Source organism: Mus caroli, unplaced genomic scaffold (assembly GCF_978045245.1).
Source record: "Mus caroli unplaced genomic scaffold, Mus_caroli_1 scaffold_3, whole genome shotgun sequence".
In the NCBI taxonomy this organism is placed as follows: Eukaryota; Metazoa; Chordata; class Mammalia; order Rodentia; family Muridae; genus Mus; species Mus caroli.
Window position 1 is genome coordinate 33108178 of NW_028227258.1, and position 23131 is coordinate 33131308.

The 23131-nt window shown below is 41.2% G+C and overlaps 1 protein-coding gene and 1 non-coding gene across 7 annotated transcripts in view; one reads left to right on the forward strand and one right to left on the reverse strand.

Moving 5' to 3' along the window:
* The window catches only part of Ank2 (ankyrin 2), a 605825-nt gene that overhangs the window by 515740 nt on the left and 66954 nt on the right, over positions 1-23131 (forward strand). For 4 of the 6 annotated variants that reach the window (XM_029474795.2, XM_085835541.1, XM_085835542.1 and 1 more), the window contains 6 exons: positions 4618-4716; positions 5868-5966; positions 9679-9777; positions 10745-10843; positions 20832-20904; positions 22400-22453. In XM_029474795.2, the coding sequence (XP_029330655.1) occupies positions 4618-4716; positions 5868-5966; positions 9679-9777; positions 10745-10843; positions 20832-20904; positions 22400-22453 (523 nt within the window). The remainder of the gene's footprint in view (positions 1-4617; positions 4717-5867; positions 5967-9678; positions 9778-10744; positions 10844-20831; positions 20905-22399; positions 22454-23131) is intronic. The other 2 variants (XM_085835544.1, XM_085835545.1) reach the window with 1 other exon arrangement.
* LOC115030748 (small nucleolar RNA SNORA17) lies at positions 3164-3295 on the reverse strand. Its single transcript, XR_003836343.1, has one exon. It is a non-coding gene; the product is annotated as a small nucleolar RNA SNORA17 (small nucleolar RNA).

A 23131-nucleotide genomic window follows, 5' to 3' on the forward strand; every position in this document is an offset into this window, starting at 1 on the left:
TGCATTTTAGTTAGGATAAACATAAAACTTAACAATGAGAGCTAGTTTCATCCAGACAGTAAGGAAAGCCTGAACCACATTTAAATCCTGCCATTGATGAGGAAATATCTGTAATATCTGTTTACAAAAGAAGAGGGCACGCAACTCTTCGTTGTCTGCTAAAAACATATTCACTTGAAAATAATCAGGGGAAACTTATTTAAACATAAAGAAGCACATTGAGTGGATTAAAAAACCCATTTTATATGTAATATTTTATTAATTTTTTGAGAATATCAGACAATGTGTTTTGGCCATTTTTGTTCCTCACCCCTCCTCCATCTAATCCCCTTCTTCCCACCCCTCCTATTCTTGTGCCTTTAAAAAATAAACAAACAAAAAAACCATAGTTCAGTTTGTGCTGCCCCCTTACTCATGGGTATGGAGCCAGCCCCTGTGGCAGTTGGTCGACCAGTAGTCAAACCCAAAGAAGGAAACTGACTTACCTATCCACAGAACCTGTCAACTGTCCATATCTCCTCAGTTAGGGGACCATGAGCCCTCTCCTCATTAAGTGTTAGTTTATTGACTAGCTATATCTTGTGTGGACCTTGTGCTGGCAACCACAGCTGCTTTGAGTTCGTGAGTGCAGCCACCTGTAATCTCCAGAAGACACCGTCTTGCTGTAGTCCTTACTACCCTCTGGCTCTTACAATCCATTTGTGCCTTCTTCCATGATGGTCCCTCCGTCTTGGAGATGGAGGTGATACTGATGTCCTGTTTGTGACTGAGCAACCCACAGATACTTATTTTCTGCACTCTCATCAGTTATAAGTTTCTGTGTTAACTACTATCCACTGCACGAAGAAACCTCTCTGATGAGGCCAGAGAGTGGCAATAATATAGGCAGACATTTGATATTGTGTCCATTTAGCAGAATAATAGTAGTAGACTCAATCTTGAGGCCTGTGAGCTAACTCCACCAAGTCTCAGGTTTTAATTTGAGCTAGATTTTTCAGTACCAAGCATGCATGTTTTATCCTGCAGAATGCGCCTTAAATCCATTCATAAAGCAGGTGGTGACCCTCATAACATCTGTACCACTCTTACACTCATGGGCATATCTAGGTAGGCCAGTCATCACTGATGATTGACAGGTGAGATTGCTGATGCCCTTCCCTGCCCCCAGCAGCCTGCATAGCACCTTTCAGTACTATGAAAACTAGTTAGCAAGAAGTAGGCTTCCTGGCCAGGAGAAACTTGAGTTTTCTCTGTCTGTGATCAAAGTGGGCAGTCTTCAGTGTCTCTTCTTATCGTTGAGTTTTGATGGTCAATCAAGATAAATAGCTTGCATTGCTTAGGATGTCTCCTGGTCAACTTTGTTCAACACCTCAAAGAGAAACATTCGGGACTGTATGTGACACTGCTCGAATGATACTTCTGATGGTATAATTTTTAACTTCCAAAATATAGAGAGTGAATTCACTTTGCTGTCCTTGAAGGTGTCCTTTTTAATATATACTTGCTTTCAAAGAATTGAAGCAGCCAGAGAGCAAATACTTAAGGAAGTTTTTGACTTACACACTCAGCAATGAAGAAAATTATTTCATTTTGGAGGTTCCTGACTATGAGGTCAGCTTGGGCTGTGTGGTGACACTCTGCCTCAGGAAATCACAAGGATAAAGAGTCCACTGTGGAGGAAAAAAAAATTCTGTTTTATGCTAAAATTCAGATTCTTAAGTATCTTCAGCTTTGTCTTAATATTAAGATTTTTTTATGCTGTAGGATTAATTAAATAATATTTGTTTGTAAGTGACAGAATTTTGATGCAAACAAGATTTCTTTTCCAGGCTGATGTTTTATAAACTTGAAGTTGAGCTAAACTGCTCAAGGGTTAACCAGTGCCAGCCCCTAAAAGGAAAGTCCACTGTAAAGGTCTAGAATGTTCTATCTGCATGGGCCACCCATCTTTTCTCTTTTTTTAAATTTGTTTTAAGTTTTTATTGGTTCTTTGTGAGTTTCACATGCCATCCCATCATGCAGCCCAATCCCACTCATCTCTCCCTCCCCTCATACCCACCTCCACCCTTGTTTCCTGTCTCCCCAACAGAAAAAGAAAATCTCATGGTGGAAGCCGTAGTGTACACAGTATGTCCAGAGTACCCTCATGTCTAGGGCCTGCTCTACTGTGCTGCCCAGGTGAAGTACAGGGCCTGCTCTGTGTGCTGCGGCTGGGGAGGGGCAGGGTCAGCTCTCCTGTTCTCATGACCCCAGGGCCAGGTCTACTGCCTGCTGCAGGGGGATGGCTGAGAGGGGAGGAAGGTATCTTTCCCTCATCCACACTACCACATGGGAGACAAGTAGTAGGGCCAGCTCTCCCATGCTGGTATTCTTGGGGCTGCTCATATGCAACTCCAGCAATGTGTGTGGGAGGGGGCACTCTCTCAGTACAGCAGCTGCCTAGGGGCAGGGTCAACTCTCCTGTTGTCATGTCCTCAGGGCCAGTTCTGCCCAGGTAAGGGATAGGCCACTTTGCACAGTCCTCAGACAGTGGTAACAGATCCCTGCTGCTACAGAGCCATGGACTTTGAGATTAGCCCAGGCTAGGACCCCACGCTGGTCCCAGGTTGAATCACTGGCTACACACATCAGGCTGTTCCTCACCACTCTCGAGTCTCCTCTTCTGTCTAGTGTGCCCACATCCTTCTGTTTCTCTTTCTATTCCATTCCCCCATCACTTCCTTGTTCCTTTTAGTGGTGCCCTGGATCTCAGCACGTCTGCGGTTGATCTCAGGAATGCTATGTCCTGTTTACTCATTATGACAGGGGCAAGGGTCATCTAGGTCATGCCCACCCCCTAGATCTCTCAAGTACACGGCACCAGACTGGTGACCATCTCAGGCTAGTTCCCTTTCCAGGTTCTACTATAGCACTGGTCTTGTGGTTGTCTTGGGCTTGCTCCTCACCTGGCTTGCCCAAGTGACCCCTTGTGAGGGTTGTCTGTTTCGTAATCACTCCCACCTGGGGCCTGTGGTCCCAGGCAGAGTTCTTCCAGTCTTTGGATTGCTCCCTGTTCTGGGGAACCTTCTGGGCCTGTCTGTCACCAGTCAGGTGGTCGTCTCAGTCTAGTCCAGGTTCCAGTGTGCCAGACTGGTGGTCTTCTCAGGCTCTCTTGTTTCCAGGGAATGTGGAGCTACTAATCATTCAGATGTTCAAAGGTCAGAATACTGGGCATAGACATAGTCTCTCTCCTCTCTGCCATCTACTGATGTAAGTAGGACACAGCAGCCACTCCTGCAAAGCCTCTAGAGGCAGGTCCCAATGATTTCTCGGAAGAGCACCGAGCTGGCAGCCATGGGGTCTGAAAGTCATGCTTAGCTCTCAGCCTCAATGCTAGTGGGGAGAATGAACCTTCCAGCAGTGGTCAGTGAGGCAGGCCAATTAACCAGGATGCCAAGTGACCTTGAGCAAGTTTCCAGGTCCAACATAGTCAGCAATGTTTGGTGACACAGGGTTGTAGTCCCAAATACTAAGACTCATAAACACAAAACCTGCCTGAAATGTTAAGTCCAGGACTAGCCTGGGCCCCTTAGTGAAACCTTGGTTTATAATAAAAGGTAGAAAGGGAGCCAAGGTTGTGACTCAGTAGTGAAGCATGTGTAGGGTTTGCCTGAGGTCTTACAGCCAATCGCCAGTACCCACTGAAAATACTAAAAACAGGTAAATACAAAGGATACCGGTGGCGTGCCAGTTGGAGGAGTGGCACACATAGTTTGGGAATACTGTAAGCTAGGCTATGGACTATAGAGGCAGGAACTTGGCTTACAGCTATATCCAAGTCTTGTGAGTTCTTCCTAGTATAAAAAGTACTCAAAGTTTACCTGCTACAATTACTGTCTGATGCCCTTGCATCTCAGTTTGGTTTCAGAAAAGCTATTCGTTTGTAGTGAGACTTCAGGGCGTGGCACCAGCTTAATAAGCTGCTTCTTCCTCTCTCCTCCCTGATGTTTTTCAATTAAGTCATGGCTGTATTTTATCTATGTATGCAAGTCAGCATGTTGGTTACTGATTACTCACAGAATAAACTTGTTTACATAAAAATTGCCACATTTTATGTTGTTATATAAAGGATAGGGGTACTTTAAAAAAATTACCATCTTGAAGACAGTTCTTTCCCTTCTACCCGCCCCCGCCCCAGTAAACTGAAAAAAAAATTTTTTTTGATCTTGCTTCCAGCAACTCAATATATTTTTAACATTACTATGACACTTTATTGATGAAAATATTGATTATAGATAAGGTTCCAAAGTTTCAGCAATATTTTTTGTCTGTCATTTAAGTAAACAAGATTCATGAGGAGGAGGTGTAGGTAAGCTGGAAATGAGTGTTGTTTGGAAGTTCGTTAGCTGAGTTATTTTAAAGACTCGAATCATAAATACCAAGTACAGAAAATGTAATTTGCTGCAGTGAGTAGGTCTTGGCTGAAAACTCATATTTACTTCTCCCATTTGTCTAAAATGTGAGATGAAATGTCTGGGGAGGAGCCATATGCTTTCCAACTCCTTTCAAGACACGATGCAGTAGGCGAGCGTGTGTTTCCCACTCTGATGTCTTTCTTTGCTTCCATTCCTGCTACAGAGTGGACTCACATCCTTACACCTTGCAGCCCAAGAAGATAAGGTGAACGTTGCAGACATTCTCACCAAACACGGGGCCGATCGGGATGCCTACACAAAGGTACAGCAGATCTCTTGGCAGTGTTGCCACCCTTTCTAGTTTGGCTCATTCTTGGTCAGCTCAGGCCCAAGGTCCCTCTTCTTAAAAGTTCATTCTAAAGTATAAGCTTTCCCATGATTCCCTGGGTCTGTTATGAGTTGGATGGGGGAGGCACCAGAACCCAACCTAAGATTCCAGTTCTGCAGGTGCTACCCAGGCTTTCACTTTGGCTTTAACTCCTCCATACTCCTCATTGGTTTGGCCTGTCCTTGTTCTTCTTGGTGCCCTTGGTCTTGAGGTGGATTGGTCTTCGCTGTGCTATTGTTTACTTACCCAATTACAATTACTTTGTAATTGTTTTAGTGTCACTTATTTGTATATATAACATACGTGTATATATATATATTTACATTATATTTATTTAAATATGTGTATTTATACTGATATACAACATATATTATATATTTGCATATAAGATATATTTTATCTATTTGTATATGTAATATAATGAATTGTAGTCATCTTCACTCCTCTATTCTCCTCCCTCTCCTACCAGCACCCTTCTTCTCAGCCTGCCCCCTCCTCCTTTCCTGCCTTCTTGGTGCTTGAACCACTAAGTTTGATTAGACTTATGTGTGTGAACATAGGTGGGAAGTTACTCCATAGAGTGACGGCAGTTTTTCTGAAAATAGTGACACTGTTCCCCAAACAAGTGTTAGTTGCTGATAGTCCCTCTGGAAGAGATGCAGTCTCATGGGCCCCCTCACTCATTCAGGGGTGAAATATTAATGGCCCCGATCTCACACAAGTCTTATGCAGATAACAGCAGTGAGTGAGTTTATGAATGCCATGGGTATGTCCTGTCCAGAAGACACCCTTTGTTATACATCTTCCCATCTTAACCTCTTATATTCTTCCCACCACCTTGTTCTATCGGCATCTTCTTCCTCCCACGGATGTAGCCTACTGTTTTGCATTCCCCAGTTCTTTTAGCGAAGTTAAGTCACCCAGGTGTCTGATCTCCCTCACTAATGTAAAGTTCTATGTGGTTTGGGACAGCTCACTCTATATTTTCACTCAAAGGATACCATAGTACAATAACTGAAACCTTGCCCTGGGGTTATTAACTACTGGAAGTATAATACTTACACTTTGGGATTTGCCATTCACAGCTTGGTTACACACCTTTAATCGTGGCCTGTCACTATGGAAATGTGAAAATGGTCAACTTTCTTCTGAAACAGGGAGCAAATGTCAATGCGAAAACCAAGGTAAAATATATACACAGTTTCCTTCTTGACAATTTACTCTACCGTGGGTGCTATTAGGCCCGTCTAACTAAGCTAAGTTGATGTTTATTTTAAATTTAATTTTGTGTTTTAGTTCTTCCAAATGAATTTTGAAGAAACAGTATAGGGTTTTTTTTTTTATTGTTTATGGCTTTTTCATTCTGATAACCTTTGATGAAGGTCAGCTTCAGAATTGCTTGTGTTATAAGGTTAAAAGAGCTTTGACTTAACAGTTTACCAAAGGGTACATTTGATCCTCATAGAATCAATAGTTGATGTAGAGCATCCCAAAGCCCTGACAGGCTTCCTCTACTATGTGCCAGGCCCTTGGTCTTGTCCCCAAGCCTGGCATCTCTTCCTGTGGAAATACAGACCAGCACAGCCCCCTACTGCATACACCCAAGTTTAAACAAGCTATTTCTTTGGGAACATCATGTGTAATTCTTAGTGGTAAAGGTGTGAAAGGCCTGAACTGAGAGTTCTCAGTGATAAGTCAGAGATGACATGTCTCTCACAGTAAAAGGACCAACTGGGCAGATCAGGTAAGAGGACCAGCCCACATTTCAGTGCACATAGCGTGGCTCAAGTTAGAGAAAGTGTGATGTCACTGCAGCTCTTGATGGCTGCTGTTACTTTGTAATGCCCAGCACAGAGCAATGTTCTCCTGGTGCGTTTGAGTTCACACAGCAGGAAGGCCCACCCACACCTGAGGCCCATCAGCATCGGCACAGGCTGGAGTTTCAGAGCCACCCTTTCAAGATGGTACTAATTAGAATACTTGTTTTGTAAGCCAGTATTCCTTTGTCCTCTTAGAATCAGAAACAAATTTTCTTTGTGTAAAAGCACATTCATAGTCTAAAATAAACTTATTTGGTATTCTATAAACAGTACTACAACATTTAAGGTTCAAATTTCTGATCTTGTCTGGGTCTCTGTGGAATTAGATCTGTGCCAAACATACATTTGATAAATTGGGGAAAAAAATCTCATTTGATCATTTTAGGCAATTTCTTTTTAGGTGAACTATATAACTTTTACTGTGACCTTTGGGTCCATATATTTCAGTGGAGTAGATTGGTGAATGCCTTAATAGACGATCTGTTAGTAAGTTTTCCAGAATTTTTCCTCATGGAATGATACCTTTGCAGAAGGGATTATATTTTCTTCCTGATGTTTTCTGTGTAACCATAGTTACCAAGGAATTGTTTAATTGCTTTTCAAAAGCAAGCATATGTACTGCGTTTAGTCCTCAGCTGCTTGTAAAACTTGGCATAAAGACTGAGAAATGTAAACGTTTAAAAATGAAATCATTATTTGCTTAGAATTATAATGAAACCCTGTCATATGAGTTTGGACTTACAGAGAATTAACTTGTGGAGGGGGTTTAAACTGTAGTACAAAATGACAAGCTCCTTTATTGGACACACTGTAAAGATACAAAGATGGGACGGGAGAAAAGGACACAGTTTGCTAGCATTTCCATATAATTCTGATGAGCTGCCCGTATCTTCATGGGACATTTATCTGGTCCTTCTTGAAGGATGGAACTTTAGCTAATTCTGTATTATAGGTGAGAGAACGGAAGCTTTGCTTATCCTTAGTAGTAGACTAGGTCTGAGGCCTGTGTGATAATGAGTAGGAGATGGAGAGACACTTAAATATCTAGCCAATGTGCGTGTAAAATTATAGACCTGCTCAAACTCCCAGTAAATACTCTCTCTCACCACAGCTTCAGGTAAAAGGTTAGGTTAAATCACACTCAGGGATCATTTTTCAGTTCACAGTAGGCACGGAGGTATTCATATAATACAGTCTACTGGGGGGTCAAACTATTATTTTGGCATGACTAATTACATTTAGCATTATTTATGTAGCTGTAGGTAATCTATCTTTAAAGTATACCAATATGGTTTAGGATATAGAATGTCGTTTATATGCTAAAGTGTCAGGACATATTACATGGTTAGTAAATGCTTGGTAACTGAACTAACACGGGTGATAATGAAGAAATATGCTAAATTCATTTTATAGAATATTATACATAGAAAGGAAGAATTCTTAGGAAATAAATATCACTGTTTTATTCTTCTCAAATGTCCATAGATTTGTCTGTTCTCAGAGCAGGATCTCTGTAATGACTGTTGGGTACTACGAGGCTCTGTAAATGAACTGTATTCTTAGGGATTTGGGGTTACTTTATTGTAGGGATCGATAGCTGAAGTCAGACTCTTAATGTGACAGATTTTCCAACACCTGGATAGAAAGATACTCACACGTGATTGTATTACCGCACACAGAAAAGCCACTGTGACTGTATAGATGAAGTCTTAGGACACTCATGAATATAATCAGATACTTCATATCATCAAAATGACCAGATATGCATGGCATGTTGGTCATGAGTTGGCTCTGACAATGGATGAAATGTGCACACATATGTGCATAGTCTTTTAAGCATAGTGTATACAAATGGACTACTTAGAAGTTATAGCTTAACCCAAAGGGCTCTGATAGAATTTTCTTTTTTCTGGGAATTGCCAAATAGCCACTAGTTTCCATGATTTTCTACCTAGGATCTGAGCCTTCAGTGACTGTGGAGAAATTGGTTAACTCTGTTATTTTCAGTTTCACCATCTCTAAAATGGGGAGAAAATATTTATTTCTGAATCATTTGTTCACCATTCATTTAATCAACTGCTATTTACAAAATACCTTTTACACACCAAGCCCTGCCAATCATTTCAGAGTGATGCTGAAGATAAGATCCAGTATCTGGCACAGATTAAATGCCTGTGGCTTCCATCCCACCATGAAGGATTCTAGTGAAAATTCGGAGTTAATATGAATACATAACTAACTTGTGCCACCAGTCAGCTATTACATACCCATACACGACTGGTTCATACTAACCCTAACAGCAATTCCTTCTAAGTCAGGGTTTTTCATCTCCATGAAAGTTTAGATGACACTGTCAAAATTCATATTTTGTTTGTTTTTTTGTTTGTTTGTTTGTTTGTTTTTGTTTTGGAGACATGGTATCTCTGTAAACCAGGCTGACCTGGATCTGACAGGAGATCTGCCTGTCTCTGCCTCCTGAGTGCTGGTATTAAAGGTGTGGGCCACCACGCCACACTCGGTTCAATATTCTAGTTTTTAAAAACACATTTTATTGGGGCAGGACATTGGGGATTCCAATGAAGTTTGCTTTCCTAAAGTTTACACACGCAGGTTTTTATAACCAAAGCCCTCTCCCGAGTTGAGCATGAGATTCGATTCTCTTTCACTGTTGTGGATCTTCTACAGGGTCTGTGGATGGTTATAACTAGCAGCAGCCTGCACGAACCTCAGCACCCTTCAGCTAGACAGCAGCTCAGTCTTCATCTTTCCTAAGGAAAAATACCATGGCTGTTTTGTTCTGCCCCATTTTTAATCTTCTCTCAGCATATGTGTTGTAAATGCCAATCAGTTAAAATATAATAAGAGTTTCAATTTGCGTTTCATCTTGGGTTTCATAGTCCAACATAAGGTGTGAGGGAGTGTTTGCTGCTGAGAAATGAGTTGCTGGGGAAATTGTTGCTCTAAATAAACAATGAGGTCCTTGATGGGTTTGCCGTGAATAAGACAAGCGAACTGAGACTGAAGGCTAACCTAATTTCCTTCTCCCTCTGCAAATCGGCACTGCCATGATGGACAGAATGGCTACACACCTTTGCACCAAGCTGCCCAGCAGGGCCACACACACATCATTAATGTCCTGCTCCAGCATGGGGCCAAGCCTAATGCTACTACTGCGGTAAGGAGCTCTCTTGACTCCCTTCTGCCCTCCTCCCTCCTCCTCCTCCTCCCTCCTCCTCCTCCTCCTCCTCCTCCTCCTTTGGCCTGGTGTCTTATGGGCAGAGATTTTTTAAAAATGTGGTACATCGCCCTTGAACAAACTCCTGGACTGTGGAAAGCCCCAGTTTGGGGAAAAAAAATCCTTTCTAGAAGACTGTGATTTCTGGGGGGCGGGGGGGGGGGAGTTCTTGCTGGGAAGGAAGTCAGTTGGCTCCCTTGGGAGTGGGGCCCTCCACTTGGGCAGCTGGAAGGGTTTTGCTTACAGCTGGCTCTCAGATGTGAGCACATTTCCACCCCTCCCTCCTTGTCTTCTTAAGGGAGCCCAGTTTCTGAGCTGCTGGCTTGGAACTGCCTCTTTGGGACGTGGAGCCATTGAAATGTAAACTAAGCGGTGTAATTAAACAAGCGGGATCCCCAGTGTCCTGAGCTGGATGCAGCCAGAATTGCTAGCTTGTATAGTTTTTGCAGCACTGGCGATCCTGCAGCGCAGAAGCTAAATCTGTCACTGGGTCCCTATGGTAACATCTTACCTGCAGCAGATGGCCTGACTCTTGGTGAGCGATGAGTATAGCAGGTTCTCCCTAGTAGTTCTGGCAGATGCCACCCTCAGTTTGAAAGGTGGCTTCATAAGGCCAGTGTAGCATTTGGAACTGCTCAACAACCTCGGGGTTAAAGCATCAAGTGCTTCTTATTAAAAAAGAGCAGGCAGATGCAAGCTTGTTGTGTTACCATGGTGACCTGGGCTATAGTCTAAAGAAGTTACAAAGACAGATTTAGATGTAATGGTAAAAACTAGTGATTTTCCTGAGCTGTGCCTTGTTTTGGAAGGAAGTGCTGGCTCATGCCGCACCACGGGTGAGCTCACTGGCTCTCAAGGCAGTCCTCCCTAGCCTTTCTCACTCTTTTCCCTCTTTCTCTCTCTTCAGAATGGTAACACGGCCCTGGCGATTGCTAAGCGGCTGGGCTACATCTCCGTGGTTGACACCCTGAAGGTTGTGACAGAAGAGGTCACCACCACTACCACGGTGAGTACCAAGACAACTGATCCTCTCCTGTCCTCTCGGTTTTCCCGCCACAGGCTTTTCACTCAGTGTGTGCAGCTTCTGTGTCGTCTTCTTTTGTTGAATGTGTTGTGGGAGAGACTCGGATATGCAGCTACAAAGACGTTCACCAATGGACACGAGGGTTCTGTCTTTTACTCAGTATAATCCCAAATAAAACACATAAAAGCAGCTTTATAACTATAGAAAAGTTACCCTCTCCCTGTGGCTTTTTTCCAGCTCCTCCATCTCTTTCCTCTAGTTGTGTGTGACACCTACCGCTGACAGAGAGGTACCACACTCTGCCGCCAACTTCAACTTGGCCCAGAGGTCAGGCGGCATCTGAAAAGACCCGCTGATGAGTTAAATGCATTTCTGCACACAACAAGGCATCCTTACATTTCTTCTTTTCCTTCTGATGCCTGGTAATTTTTTTAGAATACAAAAGGAAAATTGCAGATGTCTAGTGTATGCCTAAAATCCTTTATTTCCACAGCTTTAAAAAGTCTATCGATCCTTGAGGAGGCAGAAGTCATGACCGTTGGCCTTTGCCAGAAAAAAATCCCTAAAGCAAAGCTAACAAGGAGGCGCCTTGGTCTCGGCATAGGCTCCAGGGAGAACTTCTTTTTTTTTCTTTTTAGCTTTAACTTAAGCACAGAGGCTATGAACAATAGCTTTTAAATTTATCTCTACAGAGAAACAACAAAACAGGAGATGTTCTATGGAAACAATAAAACCACAAATCAACAACAACGTATTCAGGATAAGGTTCCAGTAAATGCTCCCAGCTAGGATGGCTGCATGCAGTGTTTGGGAACACTCGCTTCTTTTAATCGATGGGAGGGAAAAGAAAGGAATTTTGTTTCAAGGGCTAACGGAAAGTCCCTGTTGACAGGCATTGAAGTAGACTACAGTTGCTGTGACGTGCAGTTTTAAATAGAGTGGAGTATGAATAATTAATGAACTGCACAATATAGGCTGAACTTGGAGAGGGGAGGCAGCTGACTGCTCACTCTTTAAACAGACCCGTCGCCTTTAGCCAGCACACACAGTAGTTATAAAGATCTAAAGGAGAGAATTGGTAGATTCTATACAAGAAAAGACTTGTCAATGTTAATCACCCTATTTTGGAGTCATTCTATATGGCTAGGGCTTTTTTTCTAATTAAAATTATATTCTATTTAAACATTTTAAGTTAGTTCAGGAAAAAAAAAAAAAGCCCAGGTTTCTGTAATGTCAAACAGTACTATGGTATGTGTTTCCATTACGGGTTGCTCAAATGAAGATAAATGTGTCCATCTCCTCAAACCTTCATTTTCTTGTGGTAAGAATATTTAAGGTCTTTCTGTATGGCTGGATCTTAATTGCTTTAAAAAAATATATTTTGTTGTTTTTGTTTGTTTGTTTTTGTTTTTGTTTTTGTTTTTTGTAAGAGGAAGTCTTCATATGGAGACCTACCTGGTTATGTCACCTCAGAATAGCATGCACATCAGAAGAAACGAAGGCTTTAGTGGCAAAATTGGCTGAGCGCATACATATATACTGTCAGAAGTCTTGGGGCTTTTCTTTTGCCTATTTTATTACTTTTTCCTCCCTAGGAATTATGAATCTGTGTTTTCACTGAACTGCAGCTAGATGGCGGCCTTGTGGCTCTTACCCTCTCTTGGCCCTATTCCCCTGTCATTTTGCTAAGTAACATTTCTTCTTTACTGGACTAAGATGTGAGAAGCCTCTGTGCTTCATGCTGAAAAACATCAGTGGTTCTAACCCAGCTCCTCTGCCCAAGCAAGGGGGAAGGGGTGAAGAAGCATGATACAGAAGAAAAATATATTCTTTTTTTTTTTTTAAACATCAACAACATTGTGAAACTTCACATCTTATTTTCAAGATTTGAGGTGAATAAATATGAATCAGAACAAATGATCTTACTCATAAAGACATGTATGTTAAAACAGAAGCAACTAGCACTTAATTTAAGTATTCTAATTACAAGGCTGGGAAACGGCTCAGTGGCTAGTACAGTTGCCTTACAAGTGTGAGAACTTCATTTGGATCCCAGAACTCATATAATGCACATATGGTGCTCCTCTGATAAGATTGGAGGTGAAGGCAGGAGAATTTGTGGAACCTGGGGGGCCAGCTACTGGGGTGGGTTCAAAGCTGCAAACAATGAGGTCCTATCTCAAACAAGGTGTACAGTTAAGACTGAGAAGCCTAGACTGTCTATCCTCTGGGCACCGTGGTGTGTATTCTGCAGTTACACAGGTGAAGTGCATCCCCCAACACACACTGCTGATTTTATTTTTTTTAAAAAAATGCTACTTATCATCTCTTAGCAAGCTTTCTGATGGCTTGTTAGAAATCAAATATACAGGACAGGCGTGGAAGATCCTATCTCCAAGAGTTACCTCAAATACAAGGCAACTGCTTTTAGGACATTTTAAGAGTTCTTGCTTTTTAATTATTTATATTCCATTATGTTTTATTCATTACTATATTATCATTTATGTCCATTTTAATGCTGACCATGATTTGATAAATACACACTACCCTTAAGACTCAAATTTCTAGGTGAAGGGGCCAATAAACCATAAATAATACATAGAATATCAGATTTCAGCTAAGGCACATCATTCACATTAAATAAACCAACTTCCCTACAGATTGAACCCAGGTCCTCGGGAAGAGCAGCCAGTGCTCTTAACTCCTAGGCCATCTCTCCATCTCAATGGCTGCCTGTCTTGACCCTGCTGTATCTTTATTTTCTCGTTCCCTTAACTGGCTTCTGATAGAATTGTGTTCGGTTTGAGACACGGAATTTAAACTGAAAAGTGTGGATGGGTTCTCTTCTTGCAGCGCCCTTCCCTTTGGGAGGTGATGCACCTTCATTCTTCTTCTCCATGTTTTCTTCCCTCCATAAAGTGCTGTCTATGATACCTCATAATTAGTATGTAAGATTAGTAGTGTGCTAGATGTGGAGAGACACATCTGGAATTCAGTTTAGGCTGCTGGATCACAAAGACGACTTTCTAACCATGCCAATATAATTAATCTTGATTTCTCCAAAAAGCAGTTTGGCCAAACTTTTGTGAAAGAATGATTCCTAACTAGTTTTCAACCAGAAGTACCACCCAAGAGGTGTACTTCATTGGCTTTAGATAGTATGTCATATTTAATGTCATTTTCTAAAGTTTACTGATTGACAACGAACAAGCAAACACCAGTGCTCTGAGGACAGCAAGCAGGGCAAGGCATTTCATGATGAGTTCTAGCGAATCAAATGGTCCACAGCACGGTTACCATTGAACGTAGCCATTGGATTATAACCGCAGAAGTGATGGACACATCTCCTGTCGCTTGCCTTTAGAGGGTGTGCCACTTGTGCAGCCACGTGAGTTCCCTTGAAGAAAAGAAACTTTTCTCCCCAGTTCTTTACCCCAGAGTATGAATGCAGGCATTGTGTGAGAGCAGAGCTGGGCGTCCCAGATTGCCCAGCCTCTGTGGAATCATGGCTTGCTTCCTTAACCTTGCCTTTTCTAAATTTACCCTGAGAGACACAGCAGGGGAGGCGAGGCCGTTCAGCCTTGTCTTAGGATGAAGTCACTGTAAGTTTGCCAGAATGGGGGCACGTTACAACAGCCACAGTCTGCTAAGATTGGAAAAACTATGGGAAAAAGACTTATACCTCCATGTAATCCACTATCATCAACTGGTTGTTGTTGTTATTTGTGTAATTTTAAAATGATGTATTATGTGGCAAATAATCATTGCTAAGTAGAACATAAATTATTTAATAAATTACCCAAAGTTACCACATATAAGTCATATTAAATATACAACCCTTTTAATCATTAAAGTAGATTTTCTTAAAGCAATGAAGAAAATGTAAGTTCCACATTCTAATTTGATTGGATAACATGTCTGTTAAAGGAGCCATCAAAATGAACGTGCAGTGAATACGGGTGATGTCACTTGACATCGTTCAACCACCTTTTTTTTTTTTTTTTTTTTTTTTTCTGTGAAAGTAGTTCCTTGTTCAGATGGCTAAGTTGTCATCTTTGCCCAAACACCATGAATAGTCACTGCATGTGTGTATATACTTTACAAAATGTAGATAACTTATTGCGCCTGAAGAGGTGGCCCAGTGGTTAACACGCCATTCTTGGAAAGGACCCCAAATCACTTTCCAGTAACCACATGGCAGTTGACAACTGTCTATAGCCCCAGTTCCAGTGGAGTTGAAGCCCTCTTTTGGCATTCTTAGGCTCCATGCATGCATGTAATATATGTACATACATGAATGCAAATATTCATACACATTAAAAACAAATGCATCTTTAAAAATATTTTATACACTTATGCATTCTGTATGTTTTCTGAAAGAAACATGTGGTGTACACAATTCTTACATTTTTCTGATATATATTTTCTAAATCATTTATAATTGTCTCACTCACAACTAGGCAGTTACTTGGGGAGAAACATTTATTTGTGTTGAAACTTTACAGAGTACTTATCTTAGTTTTTATAGAAAGCCAATAATACACTTTGTATTTTATCTAGTTAGGAAAGTTATATTAACAAATGTGACTGACATTAACAAAAGAGGTATAGCCTGCAGGTGACCTGATGACAGCCAAAGGGGGAGGGTGTTGAAAGGTCATGTGATGGCCAAATTCACTCACTGTGCTTTGATGGCTTGAGAAGTGTGGTTGGCAGGTTGGGGTTTGGGGTGGGGTGAATATAGTGGCTGACTAAGCCTGGTTAGTTAAGCATATAGTCTTCCCAGACACACAGAAAGCCAGATATTATCCTGTATTTATAAAATACCATAATAGCAGTTTATATTTTATTATCTATGCTTTCCCATATCATGATGAGTAACTCATTGTCCGATTTAATTATATCTCATTAATCTTGTGCACAGAATACTTCGTATTTTCATTTTTAAAGTAGTTTCCTGTCTTGACCATAACATCTTGGATTCTGCAGCAGAAAGAGAAGTCCATGATCCTTGAATTATAGCTTTGTTCTCCGTGTACTGTTCAAATGCAGTTGTTTAAAATAATATATTTCAGTCAACCAATACCTTAAGGATATTTTATTTGAAAAGGAAATTGTATATTAAACCTAATTACATTATTCCCGAGTAGGAAGATTTATTTGTGCATTCAACAAACATCGGCTGATGCCCTGTGAAGGTTGGGAGTACATCAACTTAAAATCCATGCTACAAATTGCATTTTACATTGAGGGCCGTGTGATTATTCAGAGAAATCTCTGTGAGCAAATGATTGCTGTATGCTGCTTTTGACCTCTTGCCGTATACATTTTCTTATATAATAGCATTTAATTCCAAAGAAAGCAGCCTGTTCTTGCAAGAACAAAGAAAGAATGCTCACACTAAATACAATAGATATAGTCACATTATTAAATCATTTTATTTACATTTAGATACTTATTTAATATGTTTCAGAAAAGTATAGTAGGATATGTTACAGTGTGGCAGTACCCTTAAGGCTAAAACTATGAGCCTTAAATTGAGTTCCATAATGTAACTAAATGGGATTCCTTCCCCCGCCCCCCTGCGCCTCCCCCTTCCCCCCTGAGACTAGGTCTAAGTATGTAGCAATGGCTGTCCGGGAACTGACTTTGTAGTCCAGGCTAGTCTTGAACTAAATGGGAATTTGTTTTTTTGTTGTTGTTGTTGTAGTGTTTGTTTGTTTCGAGATAGGGGTTTCTCTGTGTAGCCCTGGCTGTCCTGGAACTCTGTAGACCAGGCTGACCTCGAACTCAGAAATTTGCCTGCTCTGCCTCCCAAGTGCTGGGATTAAAGGCGTGCGCCACCATCCTTGACCCAGAATGGAGACTTATTATTATTGTGTGTTGAGACTCTAACAGCAGAACTGTGTGTGTGTGTGTGTGTGTGTGTGTGTGTGTGTGTGTGTGTGTGTGTGTATGTGTGTGTATACAATTGAAGGTCAGAGGTCCATATAGACAGTGTCCTCTTCAATTCCTATCTGTCTTAGGTTTCCAGGCAGGCTCTCCTTGAACCTGGAGTCCATTGATTTAGTGACTCTGGCTGCCCAGCAAGCTCTGGGGTCTCCCCATGTCCCAGCTCTGGCATCACAAGTATGCACCCAGGTTTGTCATGGGTGCCGGAGATCTGAACTCAGATCCTCATGGTTCTGTAACAGGCATTAGACCATCTGAGCCATGTTTTCTGCTCAAAGATATTTTAAAACTGCTTTTCATAATTCTAATGGACAGCTAGAGATGAAGTCTATAATATACAGTTTATAATTTAACTGAGCTAAAATTCTAGCTCAAATTTGAAATGCTCAACTGATAATAAATAAAATACTTCATTATAAAAGCCCGTTACATTTGTTCACCTCGTAGATGCTTATCTGCTGTTTAATCTTGGTGATATCATTGGGCCTTGGATTTCTCTTTCTTACAGTCTTGATTTAGTTTGCTTTCATTAAGTCAATACCTGTGGTCTTATGTAAACATCCCAAGAGTCATATAGGCAAGCTGGACTTGCTAACACGAGCTTCAATTGTTCCTTTACCTATACACCGTGAGATTCTCTGACCTTTTACTTTCTGCATTGTCTTTAAACAAAGACTCCACTCAATAGAAAGCCTGTTTTGTCACTCTAAAAATATATTTTAACATAATTTTATCACATCAAATATCAAATTATATATATGTATATATGTATATGTGTGTATAAAATTTCAGAAATGACTCTATCTCTGAAATGACTCCCACTCTTCTTTGAGAGACTGAGCCATATATTGTTGTGTGTGTATACGTACATAGAATTAAATAAAGTTATTGGGGATATATCAGGAAGTATTTCTCTGTGTAAATCATATCTGATAGTCTAAGGAAAGGTTTATGATAGAGAAAGGAATATGTACAAAATGTCCACAGCATAAGATGCAGAACCCACGATGACAGAGAAACAAACCATCCAGCATGTGGGTAGCAGGGACTGGGAAGTAAGGCCTGCTTGCCTGTCTGTTCCTGTTTGCTACCTCACAATAGGTCATCTAAGACATTTTTCTTAGTGTTGTTCTGAAAACAAAAGAAAACACATTTGCTATTAAAAAAAAAAATGTTGGGTCTGGAGAGATGGCTCAGTGGTTAAGAGCACTGGCTGCTCTTCCAATGGTCCTGAGTTCAAAAGGTCCCAGCATCCACATGGTGGCTCACAGCCATCTGTATTGGGATCCTGTGTCCTCTTCTGCTGTGAATGAAGACAGCATACTCATATACCTTAGATAAATAAATATTTTTAAAATCTTTTTTTATTTGTTTTTTTTAATCTTTGTTTGTTTGTTTGTTTTTGTTTTTGTTTTTCAAGACAGGGTTTCTCTGTGTAGCCCTGGCTGCCCTGAAACTCACTCTGTAGACCAGGCTGGCCTTGAGCTCAGAAATCCACCTGCCTCTGCCTCTGCCTCTGCCTCTGCCTCTGCCTCTGCCTCTGCCTCTGCCTCTGCCTCTGCCTCTGCCTCTGCCTCTGCCTCTGCCTCTGCCTCTGCCTCTGCCTCTGCCTCTGCCTCTGCCTCTGCCTCTGCCTCTGCCTCTGCCTCTGCCTCTGCCTCTGCCTCTGCCTCTGCCTCTGCCTCTGCCTCTGCCTCTGCCTCTGCCTCTGCCTCTGCCTCTGCCTCTGCCTCTGCCTCTGCCTCTGCCTCTGCCTCCTCTGCCTCCTCTGCCTCTGCCTCTGCCTCTGCCTCTGCCTCTGCCTCTGCCTCTGCCTCTGCCTCTGCCTCTGCCTCTGCCTCTGCCTCTGCCTCTGCCTCTGCCTCTGCCTCCCAAGTGCTGGAATCAAAGGCGTGCAGCACCACTGCCAGGCCAGATAAATAAATCTTAAAAGGTTTTTTTTTTTTTTTTTTTTTTTTTTTTTTTTTTTTTTTTTTTTTTAAAGAACAGTTGGCAAAAGACTTGGGCCTCACCACTTCTGATTGACTCAGTCCTGTTGTTCTTGACCTATGTCTCTTGTATCCCTTCATAGTCTCTTGGCAATCTGTTGGCCTTTTCTGATTTGGCAACAGCCCAGTGACTGAGTCATTGTCCTCACTGAAACAAGTTTTTAGTACCTGTAGAACAAAGTACAGACGTCTACACAACACACTCAGCACGCTCTGGTGCTTTGCTGCTTCATTCTCCTCTTTGTCAAGAGTTTATTCTTTTCATGTTCTCCTAACTGTCAACTGGTGCACTACATTTACTGGTGCACTTTAAATTACACATTTGAGTATATTCAAGTATATTCAAGTTATTCAAGTATAACTTGAGGAGCTTTATTTATATTTAAAGCTGTGAGGTTCCTTTTTGTATACAGGAGTCTCACTTTTAAAATTGGCACAATGGTGCATATTCTTGGTGTGCAATGTGATAATTTGAGATGTGTATACATTGGGAAAATGGCTAAATCTGCCAATTTGTTTATTGTCACATTGTACACTCATCATTTGTGGGTGGATGTGCAGAGAGTACCTACATTGTCTTGGAAAATTTCAAGTATACTGGGACTAAGGACATAGCTCAGTCAGTACAGGGTTCTCTTAATATGCGTAAGGCCCTGGGGTCCATCACAAATGCTTCTTCATACAAGTTATCCTGGTGTACATGTGGAATCCAGGCTCTTGAGAAGTGGAGAGAGAAGGGTCGGAGTTACAGGGTTGTCCTTGTACATAGCAAGTTTATGGGTTGGAGGCCAGTCTGAGATATATGGCACTCTCAGAAAAATGATGGACAAAAGACCTTTTCAAGTGTATAGTACACCGTGGTATTATCTGAGCAGTGTGGAGTGTCATGCATTACACTTCTCATTTGATTGATATTTTGTATCCATTGAACACCAGCCCACACCTCTCTTGCCTGCGCTCAACCCCTGGTAACCATGATTCTGCTATCTGTTTCTATGATTTGGACTTTTAAACAATTTCTCCAAGTAGTGAAGTCACATGATATTTGTCTCTCTGTACCAGGCCTTTTTTTTTTTTTTTTCTTCATTTTGAAATCCCTGTGTTGTGTTTGTCATATAACGATTGTGGAATTCCTTGCTGCACAAGTGACTAACAACTTCTGAGGCCTGTCATTCCTAAGATGAATATAGTTTCCAATTACAATGACCAGTTATTCCAGATGATGTTTGTTGACTTCTAGCCTACTGAGGACTGCTCTCAGTACTCCTGTATTAGCATTCATGACTACTTTATGGAACATTAGTCTGTGGTTTTCAACAAGGAAACTGAGGCATAGTCAAGTTAAAGGACTTGCTGAGGCCTTCCAGCTCATGAGATGAGTCTACAACTGGAAGCCATGAAGCCAGAGGACCCTGATCTCTATGCTCCTTATCCCACATCAGGGATGAAACGCTTTGCTGTTGGTCACTCAGGAGAGCACTGTAGAAAGCCAATAAGCAATAAACTACAACCATAGACTGTGAACACTATACAGATGACTTATTCTCTATCGCTGGTCCTCTAACGCCTGTGGACATGTGTTCCATATCATTTACATAGCCTACCTTGTTTACAGCATCTTTCTGATGGGTTTTGCTTTGACTACATTGCATGTTTATGCTTCATTGTGAAGTTTTTCTGGAAACTTCACTTAGTTCATCTTAGAGATGTCTTGAAGTCATTACTTTGGTTTCTCAGTATGACTAATTACAAGCACCATTACTAAAGACTCAATTTTTCAAATGGGGACTAACAGTAATGAATCTTCTCTGGTACAATGTTCCTGGAATCATTGGTCATTTATCTTCAGAGAGAACAAAGGTGTTTTCATGAAAGAGAGTCCGTTTCTAAATGTCCGTGTGGATGAGAGGGGGGTGTTTGAGGTCTGATGCCTTGCTGCTGCTGTTAGACAGGGGTCGCCTCTGTGGCTCTGTTCATCTTTTGTCTGGTTTTGTTTTTAACTTTGCAATGAATGATTTCTCTCTTTCTAGACTATCACGGAAAAACATAAGCTAAATGTTCCTGAGACGATGACGGAGGTCCTTGATGTTTCTGATGAAGAGGGTGAGTCTTTCCTCTGGTCTTTTGTGACAGCTGCCATGTTGTTACACGAGGGAACTAAAATCTCTTTAGGGACAAAGGTAGTATGGATGGTAGCATCTTAACATTTAGAACCCGGTTGCAATCTTTAGTCCACTAAATTTACACTTGCCATTGAAAAAATAGGCAAGTCAGGTCTATGTATCTTTGCCATTCTTACTTTTAATCTCTAATGACTAGCAAGACTGGGGAATAAGAAAGAAACTTGAAATCACCCATGTGCTTAAAATAGCTGGCTGATATTATAGCCACTATTAATACATATACTAATTATACCGAAACATTTCATATTCACATGCCTTGAAGAAATGCAAAACGTTCGTCATCAGTGGTATATTAAGAAATATCTGATTAGTACAAATGCCAGAATATATATTAAACTCAGAAGAAAACAGCCCTAAAAAGGCATAAAAGGACCTCAGCACCAAATAGTGCAGTCTCAGCACAACTAAGGTATCCTTTATGCTCAGAAAGATCTGTACTTTCATGATGGTTTTAGAGTTGATAAAAATTACCTAAGCCAGTGGATCTCACCCTTCCTAATGCTGTGTCCCTTTAATACCTCATGTTGAGGTGACGCCAAACCATAAAATTATTTTTTGTTGCCACTTCATAACTGTAATTTTGCTACTTTCATGAATCACAATATAAATATTTTAAATGTAGGACATCTGACATGGGACCACCATAGGAGTTGTGCCTCACAGGTTGAGAACTGCTAATCTAGACAGTTGATTCAAAGCCCTGAAAAAGGCTTTTTCTAAAACAAGTGCAGGGGACAGCTTCAGGTAGGCTAAGCATCCATGTTTGGCACAAAAAGGTTCTTGTCTACCTCCTCAGTGACTTTTCTTTGTTCTACATTTTGAATTTCCCTGTGCTATCTTTCTGAAATAAAACCACCAAAACAAAAAGGAACACCACCAGCAACAAAAAACAGCTACCCTAAGATGACAGATGCACCACATAGGGTATGCAAGCTCCAGTCGCAAAGCCAGCGTGTGGGGATTGCAAAACCTATTACCATTTCATATGGACATGGAAAATGAATGCATATCTTTGCAAAATCATTGCCATGAAGTTGGACCCGGGCCTGAGAGTTAGAGACTCTATAGAAAATATTAATACATCTTTAGGTTCTTCGACATGAAATCTCAAGGCAAAGCTTTCCAGTCTTAGTCTTACTTGGAATCAGTTGGAACCAGGCTGCCTTTTTATTGGCAATATGCACTGAGCTGTGTCAGTGTGCATAAGAATTAAGACAAGAATAAATGAATGTTGGATCAATGTATTATGATGAGTCATTTTTTTAAAGTCCTGCCAAAGGCTGCAGTTCTGAGTATTTATTACGAGTGTGTGTTGTGTTCTAGTATTTGCTAGCAGAGTTCCAACATCCATGTATGCACACCATACATGGCTTTGGTGGGATTCTCTTTCTGATTCTCATTCATATGTTGTACAGCCCTTAAGCAGTTTGGTGACCACTTTATTGATGGGGAAGCGCTTAGTGATTCAGGTACCATAAGGACTCGGAGTGATCGCTTTGCTTTGCTTTTAACTTTTCTTAGCTTCATAGCAGCAGCTTGTTGATGTCTTAAATCTTTTGGATTAATACTAACGTTTCTTTGGAAATAGCTTGTGCAACGGGGGATGGAATTGTGCATGTGTGCGTGTGATGTGTGCATTTTATTAACTTGTAAGTTTAAAGCCATGATTTGCTTCTTCTGGTGATAATTTAGCAGCTATTATGGAGACGTATTAAACAAAATTATTTTCTTCGAGGACCATTGTAATAATGTTTCCCCAGAGGAATTTGTTTTTTTTAAGAATAGAGACTTTGAGGAAAAGTAATTCTTTAGTACTGGAGTAAGCATGACATATTGGTAACTAATCTATTAGTTACTGTCTACACTTTCAGCTAAGACTGCTTGAGCTGAATGCTCATATTGCCCTTCTTGGTTGAGAAGAATATATTATTAAATTATAATCCAGGTATGGTAGCATGTATCTGTAGTCACAGTTACTTAGGAGGCATAGGCAGGGGGATAACTCAGAGCAGACAATGGAGGTTCCCCCTGGGCTGGGCATGGGGGTACAAGCCTTTACTCTCAGTACTAGGGAGACAGAGGCAGGTGGGTGTTTCCAAGTTTGAGACCAGCCTATCCATGTCCTTTGTTCCAGGACAGCCAGATTT